At 40.7% G+C, this 11,600-nt stretch overlaps 1 protein-coding gene across 1 annotated transcript; it reads right to left on the bottom strand.

The window, feature by feature from the left end:
* Nucleotides 1–3,442: 3,442 nt before the first annotated feature.
* ora6 (olfactory receptor class A related 6) lies at nt 3,443–4,795 on the bottom strand. The gene is made up of 2 exons (XM_014009878.1): nt 3,841–4,795; nt 3,443–3,678 (listed from the first exon to the last, which is right to left on the bottom strand). The coding sequence occupies exons 1-2, from the start codon at nt 4,535–4,537 to the stop codon at nt 3,443–3,445; spliced, it is 933 nt and encodes a 310-aa protein (XP_013865332.1). The 5' UTR covers nt 4,538–4,795.
* Between the last annotated feature and the right edge of the window lie 6,805 nt (nt 4,796–11,600).

The raw sequence follows: 11,600 nt of genomic DNA on the forward strand, positions 1-11,600 counted from the left end.
CGCCTAGAAATTCTGTCCATGAAAGTAATGAACAGAATCGGTGACAAAGGGCAGCCTTGGCAGAGTACAACTCTCACCGGAAACGAGCCCGACTTACTGCCGGCAAAGCGGACCAGACTCTGACACCGGTCGTACAAGGACCTGACAGCCYGTATCAATGGGCCCGGTACCCCATACTCCCGGAGAACCCCCCACAAGGCCTAATTCTAGTTCATTGAAATACACTTCACTAAACAGTGTTCATATCCAGCATACGTTGTAAACTCTAGTCATTCCACCAACATTGCACATTGAGGGATTCATGATCACAATGTAAAATAACAACAAAACTAATTTATTTTTTTTATTTTGAATGCCACACTGCTGGAGAGGACTTGATCAAAAATAAATAAATAAACGCATTTGTCTATAAAAGTCAACCAAAAAGCAGGATAGCTGTGAATGTATTTGTGGTTGTGGTGCCTGATTTTACACATGTGCATTAGTAACTGTAAAAAGGTCAATAAAATGCTTAAAGTTATATTAAGACTAAGCAATYAGCACAAAGAAACACCAGAGTGCTAAATCTTACCATTATTGTCTTAAAAATGGCTACTCTATAAACTGCACAGCAACTCAACTTCTCCATTCAGAACAGAAAAGTTATTAAAGCTAAATAAAATATATGTGTGAGTTCTAGGAAGAAATATAACGAGAAGATACTTATAATTACATGGTTCAAAATAAAATTAATTTCCAAATTAAATTAAAAAAAGTTGAATTAACTTTTTGGCATTTAGACGTTACAGTAAAATGCTTCTTTGTAAAACATAAACAAAATTTCAATGTAAGAGGTTTTTTAAAAACTCAAGGTAGTGTAAGGACATGTTTTATTTTGCCTGTAGTTGTCAACAAGTGCGCCGATTCAGTATAACCTCTATAACAGGAAAATGTGAATGTTAAAACTTGGTACCAGTTTGAATTGCCTTGCAGCCTGGTTAAAACTTTGATTATAGATGTTTGACAGATTGTTGAAAAGTTTTTAGAAACAAAACACGCTTTAGATATTTTATGTTATCCATTAATACAGGTTTTATAATCATTTAGCAAGCACAACTTGATCAAAATCAGAGATTCAATTTTTATTTTCATCCTATAGTTGAGCAGCTTTCATTCTTCACACCAGTCTTTTTGCTAAAGTTTTTATCTTTAAAACATCTAAGTTTAATGTAAAAAAAAAAGTGCTGATATGCATGAGAAACAGTCAACCAACTCCAGCTGTTGGACGACTCTGTCAGAGGTCTTTGAGATGGTGCGAGGAGCAGAGCTGCTTCTTCTCCCTGCTTACACTCCAAATAAAGGCCACGTTGTTCTGTGCGTGAGGCTGCCAGCCTCAGTGTGTGGAGCTGCAGTCACAGAAACAAGGCGTCGTGTGAGCTGCCGTGTTTCAGACTGAAGCAGAGACAGCTATTTGTTACACCACATCTCAGTGGATTGATTCAATGCTTGAGAAAAATAAAGAAAACAGTTTGTGTTTACCATCTGAACAAACACAGCTTGAAAAAATATCACTTCTCTAAAATCAAGTACACAACAGGGACTATCAAATCAATCATTTTAAAAGCACTTCTCATACACGAAGAGCTTTACTGCTGCTAAAATCAAACTATGATGAAAAAAAAAAACAGCTACAAGCAGAATAATTTAGAACAAGTTGTAAGTTGAAACAGTGACAAATGTAATGTAAAGGAAACGAGGAAACAACAATAATGAGAAAACACCTGAGCCCCATTTCAGAAAGCAGGATAAGTGGAAATCCTGAGTAAGTTCTGGGGTAACTATGTGCATACCCTGGGTTTTGTGTTTCAGAAAGCCAAATAGCAGTTACCCTGAACCAACCCTGCTCTGTAGCAGGATTACTTGAATAAATCCTGAGTTTGTCTCACTTTTTAGCTGAGAGCTGCACAAGAGTAGACAGGACGTGTCCTTTTCTAAAGGAGTCTGTAGATGTTGGAGTGCTAATACTCTGCAGAAATTTATGTCAGGAGAGACTGATAAGACCACAATTAGACGTCTTTCTGGATGAATCTGTTTGAGCATTTTTACATGTTTTTAATTGCTCAGGTTTCAATCTTTTTCTTCAAGTACAGCTTGCTGTTTCACAGGAAGCTTTAGGGAAAGAAAAACGATGAAATTTCTTTTACATTTCTACTCTACTGAAGTTATGATCAAAGGTTTAAAATCTTACAGAAGTATATATTTTTATTTTATTGTATATAGAATTTATTCAGTTTTTTTAATGAAATAAACTTCTGAAAAAAAATTACAGAAGAAAGTTGAACTCCAGTAGCTGGAGCCTCTTCAGCTGATGGTCCATCACAGCTCTTTTTGTGAAAAATTAACAGTCATTCTGATTCACAATGAAAAGTAAAATAAACTTATATTAAATATTGGCAGAGAGATGGAGTAATACATATTATTTTTCGCACTGTCCTACACTTGTATAGCTCACATTAAGAGCACCAGGTCTGTTTATTAACAGATATTGAGTAAACCACAGGAGTTCAATCTGTACTTAATTTGTTCTGTTGTTTTTATAATCAGAATTCAAGAATTTGTGTAAATGCTTGGAATTCTACTTTAATATTTGGCTAAATTCAAGGATTCAAGGGAGTAGACCAAATTTGTCTTTTAAGTATTTATTTCAAAGATAATCTGGGTAAAGAATAGAATCACCATAATAAAAATTACTAACATAATAACAATAACAATACTACTACTTCTACTACTATTATTGCAGAGTAATTATTACAGAGTTCTTTATTTTTTACATTTTTAATTACTTGGTATAATAATTAAATAGTCAAGTCAACTTTTTATAGCACATTTCAAACAATTGCCATTGGCCAAAAGTGCTTCAAATTACAACTAGTAAAAAGAAAAAACATGCAAGGTCAAGAACAATAAAAAACATGATAAACCATAAAACAAAACTATAATATCAGCCTTAAGTGACAGTTACTATTCAAGGATTAATTCTTATTTATTTACAGCCAAATTAATGTTGGTGAACAGATGATTTGATTAGGTTTTAATTCAGGAGTTTAGATAAATTAAAATATATTGGTTAACAGTTAACTTTGGAATTTGGGAATCAAGGATGTCCTAATCAAGGCTTTTTTCCCTGGTACCAATCAGAGATATGATACTTAATCTCATATCAAGTATCAAAATAATACACTGAATCAGTACATGTGGCTGTTATAGCATCTCTGACCTTTTTGTACTATGTTTAAAACTGAGATGGATCAACAAAACATGTCTTGATTTGTACTTTGATCACATACTTGCCTCGGCACGGCCATCCCTAATTTAAAGTGTCAAAAAACCTCTTCTAAAATTCCAACATTTACAACAGGATATAGAGCTTAGAAAGATTAGTACAAAACACGAAGAGGCTCATTTAAAGCTTAAAAACTGTTTTGAAGTTTTTGAGGGAGAACAGGTGATTTCCAAAGCCATACACGTATGGACTTATAGATGTGTAGGAAGTTGAGATAAAGAACTCAATTTCCAACCAAAAAGGAAATTCATTAGGGCTTAAAATCCATTGAAGGATCAGGTAGAGAGTCCAGTCTACTTGGAATAACCACATCGCTGCTATCACAGCAACTGTACTTCGATGCAAACTGTGATGACCATGACCATGATCATGACCATGATGACCATGACCATGATCATGACCATGATGACCATGACCATGATCATGACCATGATGACCATGACCATGGCCAAGACCAAGACCAAGATCAAAACCAAGACCAAGACCAAAACCATGACCGTGACCATGATTATGACTATGAGTCTCCTTGTCATGCTGGTTTGTGCCGCCAAACTCATCCACCGGTATCACTGCCTTCTCCTGATTCAGAAGCACTATGACAATGAGACAGCTGCTGACTGTAACGATGATCAGAGGTAGCAGGTAGCATAATAGCAAGAACAGGTATTTGTACACAAGGTTGATTGTGGGGCAGTCAGTTTTACTGCAGTAAAAGAAGTCAGGCAGGCAGCCGCCGCTGTTTTCTGTGATGTTTTCCACGGAGCTGTGAAAGGTGATGGCAAAAATGGGGAGACCGACGAACGTCGAGAGCATCACGCAAACTCCGCTCATCACCCAGGCAGATCGAATGCTGTCCAGGCACACCGGGAGGTTGACCCTTTTGGCATCACACAGCTTCTGGTAGCGGTAGACGCTGATGACGACCGTGAAGAGGATGCTGGCCATTTCACCAGAGACGGTGAGAAACTTGAGCAAGCGACAGCACCAAGTGCAGGCGTTGGTGGACGAAGTCAGGAGGACGACAACATTGTACAAGTTTATCATGACAATTTCCTCCAAGTTGGCCGCAGCGAGTCCCAGAAGAAACAACTCAAATGATTTAACATGGGAGGACTTGGTCTGAATGATGAAAATGATGAGTAAAATGTTGCCTGCTAATCCCATGCAGGACACAAACACTCTCAATCCCAGGAGTTTGATGGAAAACTCAAACATTGTTCCGAGTTCCAGCTAGATCCTACAACATATACCACCTCTGTGTTCTTGGATGAGGTAGGAAATTGACCTTCCAGAGGGGGGGAGAGAGAGAGAGAGAGAGAGAGAGAGAGAGAGAGAGAGAGAGAGAGAGAGAGAGAGAGAGAGAGAGAGAGCACCATTGATTGCACAGCCTCGTCATCAAGTTTGCAAAGAAGGCAAAAATCGAGACCAGTGATTGGTTGTGTTGATTGGAGAAAAACAAGAAGGAACATGAAAGGCTGGGAGTAATTAAAGTTTTACCTCTGAGCTTTTCAACGCTTCATCATGAGACCTGTGTCTGAACTTAAGCTGAGACCAGTTTTTTTTTCTTATCCAGCTTTGGTACGACTGGATAAGTGGGGGGGGGGGGGGGGGGGACAGCTCAGATGTTTCACCAGATGCAGCTCAGAGCTGATGGAGCTTTTTCCGATGCAGGTCTAAAACTCTTGAGTTTGCCTCTTCATGATGGGCGGGCTCCCTCACTTCCTGATTTCAAATCTTGTTTAAATACATACTTTTACTCCCTGGCTTTTGAGACGATGACCTTGATATCATTGTGATTTTATTTATCTATTCATTATATGTGTTTATTTTATTTGTACTTTTGTAGATTAATTTAATCCTTTGTCTTGGATTTTTTTAGTTTTCAACTCCGATTTTACTTTGGTTATAATTTGTGCCAATTTTAGCTACTGTTTTGCTCATTCTCGTTTTTAGCTGATGTTTTGGTGATTTTAGCTTTTAACTGCTGTTTTATTGGGTTTGGATTTTATTTACAAATTTGTTAATTTTAACTTTTAGTTACAGTTTTACAAATTTTGGCAATTAGCTATAATTTTTTGCCACTGTTTGAATGGTTTGAGCTTTTATTTACTGGCTTTGACTTTTGGTAAGTTTAGCTTTTAACCAAAGTTTTGTTGATTGTAACTTTTATCTACTAGTTAAGTGATTTTGAAAAAAATTATAGCTATTAACAATTTGAACTTTTAATTATGATTTTAGCTTTTAGCTGTTGTTTAAGTTGATTTAGCTACTGTTTTGCTGGTTGTAATTTTTTTATTCACCTTTGCTAATGTTTGCATTTAGCTATGGGTTTGGGAATCTTATTATCCTGTAGTATTGCTGATTTTAACTTTTAAGCTACTCTTTACCCAATTTTTGCTTTTGATCCGTCTGCTTTAACTCTTCATTTTAGCAGGAAATGCTAGTTTCTCTTGCTTTTGGCTCATTGTTCTACGCTGCATATTCGTCATTTTTATTCAGACTTATAACATTTTAAACCCTTCTGCACTGTATTTTCTCTTGTATAACTAACATACTGAGTGTTTTTAAGCAGAAAATATCTGAAATGTTTAGCAGCTTCTGTCTTCAAACCCACTGTATGTTCTTGGAGTTCACTTCCTGTTTCAAAGTCAAAATAATAACAAACTGCACATACCTGCAAATAGGCAAATCAGTAAGGTGTGCTTTTGCAATTATTCATAGAGACTTTAAAAACAGAGGCAGTACTGTAAGTGGACTCTGGACCCTTCTGTTGGCTCAGACCCAGTTCATGTTCCAACTTGTCTTTTTTATGCCCATGCTGTCTAGTTAGGGGTTGTTTTTGTTAACCAAACCCTGCATCCTGATTCAGCTTAATTGTGAATCCCGCAGTGGTCATGTAACTAAGGGTAAGACTAGCAACAAATAGATGAACTAAGTGTTGCAGCCTGGAGAGTGTGGAAAATAAATTTCTTTGTCACCCTTCAGTCTTTTTTAAACACTGATTTAGCTTTATTAAAATGAAATGTGACCAAAACATGAAATTACTAATGTATTTTTTTAGCTACTACAACTCAAAGCAATAATGTTGTTGTATGMACGCAGATAAAACATTCACACAACTACTTTAGCTTTTGCTAATTTTAGTTTTTAGCTATTCTTTTGCTGGATTTAGCTTTTAGCTAGTAGTTTTGTTATTTTAGCTAATATTTTTCTGGTTTTACACAATAAGCTCCTGTTTTTGGTGCTTATTTATCGTTTAGGTTTTTTTCTGTTTATAATTTTGGCTACTGCTCTTCTAGATTTAGCTTTTAGCTACTCTAGCTGGTTTCAATATTTAGCCACTGTTTTATTGTTTTAGTTCTGCTTGTTTTAGCATTTTAATATGATCTAAGTACTGTCAGGTTTGGTGCGAGGAATGAACCCAGATCCGGATGGAGGATGAAGTTTTAAATAAAAGATTTATTAAACAAAATAAAGAGCTGCAGCTAAAGAAAACAAAACACAAAGGAGACACAGAGAACACAGGGACAACGAGACAGATGGAGAATTCCATGTAATGATCCAGCGGAGAATGAACAGAAAGAGTATTTATACATGAAGAGAGAAGATGAACAACAGCTGATGAAGGCTAATTGGAAACTACTGACAGGTGTGAGACAAGTGAACAGGTAAACAGCAGGAAACAGACCGAGGAGAAATGATAAGCAATGATGCAGGGAGACCACAGACAAGACACAATCCCGAAAGTACCTCCCCCTTAACGAATCATCTCCAGACGATTAACAGACTAGCACGGGTGGGAGGTAGGGGGTACAAAACACAAAGACAAGACAAAGGGCRAGAAACAAAAGACAACAAGGGAAACACAAACATAAAAACAGAAGACACAGAAAATCAGAAAATGAAACCAAAAACCGACAGGAAAGTCCTGGGAAAAAAGCAGAACAAAAACAGTCACAAAGATGGGCCTAGGCACATCTGGAGGGCAGGAAGTTCCGGTGGGTGCCCAAGGACGCAACACAGGCAAGGCAGGATCTCAGGAGGGTGACCCGGGGTCTGGCTGCAGCAAAGATGGAGGACGACTATGGACCCGGCCGTATTGGAGGCGAAGCTCTGGAGGACGGCCCGGAGGAGACGGAGCTCTGGAGGACGGCCTGGAGACTTAACAATCCCACCCAGGGTTTCAGGAGGAGCCAGCCCAGGAGACTCTGGAGGTGCTGGTTCCGGCTCTGGAGGGACCGGCTCTGAAGGGACCGGCTCCGAAGACTTTAAACTGGAGGCCGGCATGGACACAGAAGACTTGGATGTTGGAGCAGGACCAGAAGATGATGGGGCTGCAGCAGGCTGCGATGGAGGCCAGGCTGCAGCAGGCAAAGAGGGCTCAGGAGGCCCAGCTGCAGCAGGCGCCAAAAACACTGAAGACTCAGAGGCTGGCGTGGACTCAGGATACACAGGTAGACCCGGGGACTTAACAATCCCACCCGGGGCTTGGGGAGACTTGGAGGCTGACTGCAGCTCAGGGGCTGATGATGCTGCCTGAGCAGGACCAGATGATGAAGTGGGATCTGATGATGGAGCAGGCGAAGAGATCTCGGGAGCAGCTGCAGATGACGTGGAGACTTCGGGGACTGCAGCAGGGTCGTGGACCACCTCTGGGGCTGCAGCAGGGTTATTATGGACCACCTCAGGGGCTGCAGCAGGGGTGGAGATCTGGGGAGCTGCAGCAGGCGATGAGAGCTCAGGTGGGACTGCAGCTGATGGAAAGAGCTCGGGTCTGGCCGACGTGGAGATCTCAGGAGCACAGACCGGCGTGGAGACCTTAAGAGCCTCAGGCAGACCTGGGGACTTCACAATCTGACCCGGGGGCTCAGTAGGCTCAGGCTTGCCCGGGGACTTCACAATCTGACCCGGGGGCTTTGTAGGCTTAGGTCCTGGTTCTGGCTCTGAGGACTCTGGTGCTGGCTCTGACTCTGTGAGCTCTGGTGCTGTAGCAGGTGTGGACAACACCTCCACAAGAGCTGCAGTGAGGAACACGACAACAGCAGCCAGGGTGGTGACCACCACTTCCCTCCCCTCAAGATCCTCCACACAGGAGGTGGAAGCATCAACCCTCTGGAGAGCGCAGGAAGTGGTAGAGGTGTCGACCCTCTGGGGAGCGCAGATGGAGGTGGAASCGTTGACCCTCCCAGAGGTGCAGGGAGCACAGGAGGTGGAGGCGTCGACCCTCTCGGAGACACTAGGAGCGCAGGAAGTGGAGGCGTAGACCCTCCCGGAGGCGCTGGGGGCWGGAGGTCGCAGGAGCCTTCTCGACAGTGGCACTGGAGGAGACGTCAGGGACCATCTCAGAGGCGGCACTGGAGAGCGAGAAACCATCGGCTCAGCGAAGCAATAATCCAGTGGCTTGGCGAAGCAGGGACCCATCGGCTCAGCAGGGTTATATCCCAATTAACTCAGGGCAGAACGGGTCACTCTCGGGATCATAGTCTGGATCATACTCAGGCTCTCTCTCGGGAGGCATGGTGGGGCAGAATCCAGATGGCTATGGAGTGGCCGGCCACCGCTTTTCTCCGCCGGTGACGTGCCAATGGGGAGAGCGAGAGGGTGGAGATGGTGGAGCAGTCTTAAATGCCAGGCAAGTTCCCCAGAACCGCATTCCCCTCTGCTCCTCCTCCTCCACTAGAAGAGGCAACGGGAGGACCTCCACTTCCGGGTCACGGCCCCTTCGTCCACGTCTCCTGGCAGGGTTCTTTCTCTCCTTCCCAAACACCGAGGAATAATTCTCACCACTCAAAAAAAAAAATCAAAATAATTCATCCTCCCGGTGGGTTGTTGTTGTGGCTGGATCATTCTGTCAGGTTTGGTGCGAGGAATGAACCCAGATCCGGACAGAGGACAAAGTTTTAAATAAAAGATTTATTAAGCAAAATAAAGATCAGGGCAGGGCAGCTAAATAAAACAAAACACGAAGGAGCCACGGGGAACACATTGACAACAAGACAGATGGAGAATTCCATATAATGATCCAGCGGAGAATGAATGAGGAAAATTAATTGGAAACTACTGACAGGTGAGAGCTAATTGAACAGGTAAACAGCAGGAAACAGACCGAGGAGAAATGATAAGCAATGATGCAGGGAGGACACAAGAGGGAGACCACAGACAAGACACAATCCCAACAAGTACAAAATTACCCTGAGGCTGAACATATTTTTAATACAGTTTGTAGCATATAAACTTATTTTAGGTTTTGTCAAGCAACCCTAAAACCACCCTTAAAGCAATTACATGATCTCCCATCTTTTCTGGCAGAGAGCAATAAAAATCTCTCAAAACCCTGATTAGTCCTTGATTTCCAGTAAGCAACATTATCTTCCTGTTTGGTAATTCCTTGATAACCTATTTTTGTCAGTTGTATAGTTATTTCTTTGTTTTTATAACTTAGGTGATAATATATAATATGGAAGTCTGTTCACTCTGCTTTATAGCAACAAAGCAGCTTTTTAAAGATGTGGAAACCACTCCACTTCAACTTGGTCCTAAACTGTTGTACCTCGGCTACAATGCTGCATAAAATTTAATTAAAATGCTAATCGGCAGCCAAATGCATAGCTGGCCAATTAGCTACTTACTGTACAAGAAGTAATTGATTGGTAGAAGATTTAAGTTTAATTAACAGTTAATGAAAATTAAGGATGTGTTTGACACTTGTGGTGAACTCTTGGCTATTAAAAAGGGTTATCACTGAGGTTAATTAGGAGCATAAAACTGAGTTTCAGAGGAGGCAGACAAATGCTGAAGCGGGTAATTGATTTGTAATTTTAACAAATAGGTGGAAAAAAACATTTTTTGCTGCCACATTTACAAATGTTTATGTCTAAAACAAAAAATCTAGTACAATTATTAACATGCCTTTTGTGGTGGTGCATGGGCAAACATGTAATTAACTATGTCTATGTGAGTTTGTGTGTCTGTTAGCGAAATATCTTGTGACCAGAAGCATTTTAATGAAACTCTCCTAATTTGAACATTAGATGTGCATCTATACAGTACATCAACTACATCTGATTCATTTTTAGAGCCAATCAAAGTTAAGATGGCTGCCATAATTGAGTGACAAGAACCAACACAAAAAATGTCAATAATCCTGTAATTTTTACAGATGTTGTGTGGTAGTAGCTGCGAGTCTCCATAAACAATTACCATACTCTGAGTGCTAACAGATTGAATGGGAACTTAGTTTAAAACATTGACATGCAAAGCAGAGGGCGACATGCATTCCTTTAATGAGTTATACTTTTCAATTATCAGAAAATGTTAATTAAATTAGCCATTGAATATTCAACACAATTGCTCCATTTCTGTTATCACACTATTTTCAAGTGATCAAGAAATATGAAAATGCTTCATTTTAATTAGGGTCAATAAAAGCATCCCACAGTGGCTCAGTTGGTAGAGCTGTTCCCTCTCAAGAGGAAGGTTGCTGGATCGAATCCCGGCCGGGGAACGTTCTGAGTAGAGTTTGCATGTTCTCTCTGTGCATGTGTGGGTTTTTCTGGGTACTCTGGTTTCCCCCCACACAGACCAAAAACATGCTTGTTAGGCTAATTGGTAACTCTAAATTGTGATGGACCTGTGACCTGTCCAGGGTGTACCCCACCCCTCACACAGTGATTGCTGGATACGGGCACCAGTGATCCTGAAAGGAATAAGTGGTAAAAAGATAATGGATGGAGAAGCATCCCACCATTTGAATGTGAATCTATTTATTGGGAAGTGAGAATTTATTCTTGCTCCCACCCCAAGTTTGTATAAAAATGTCTGCAGGATAACACAATGTTACTCATTAAGGCACTGTATAAACACACAAACGTTCTTCTATATTCATAAACACTGCATTGACTTCTGATCATTTTCCATTTTTTTTAATAGCTTAACCCTGAGCCATTACTCTAAACATAACCACCCCTTACTTCATACTTTAGCCCTGAAGCCCCATAGCCAACAAAAAAACAGCATTTAAACTCATGGGGACCAGCCTTTGGGTCCCGGAGTCATGGATTCTCAAATGATTGTGTGTACCAGAAAAATGGTCCCAAATCCTCACAAGGTAACAAATACATGTAAACACACACACACACATTTGTTTCTTGACCCCGTGGGGACCTTCCATTGACTTTCATTCATGTTTTTTGGTTTTATAGCCTAACTCTGACCATGTACTCTAAAATTAACCTCACAGAAACTTACCTGACCCTAAAACTAACCTAAACCTTGGTCC

Source organism: Austrofundulus limnaeus, unplaced genomic scaffold (assembly GCF_001266775.1).
Source record: "Austrofundulus limnaeus strain Quisiro unplaced genomic scaffold, Austrofundulus_limnaeus-1.0 Scaffold63, whole genome shotgun sequence".
In the NCBI taxonomy this organism is placed as follows: Eukaryota; Metazoa; Chordata; class Actinopteri; order Cyprinodontiformes; family Rivulidae; genus Austrofundulus; species Austrofundulus limnaeus.

Bases quoted from the DNA above. Each gene is read 5' to 3' on its own strand.
- ora6 (XM_014009878.1), bottom strand. From the start codon at position 4,537: ATGTTTGAGTTTTCCATCAAACTCCTGGGATTGAGAGTGTTTGTGTCC. The intron at 3,679-3,840 runs ATAGTCATAATC...ATCATGGTCATG, and splicing joins CCAGCATGACAAGGAGACTC to GTCATCACAGTTTGCATCGA.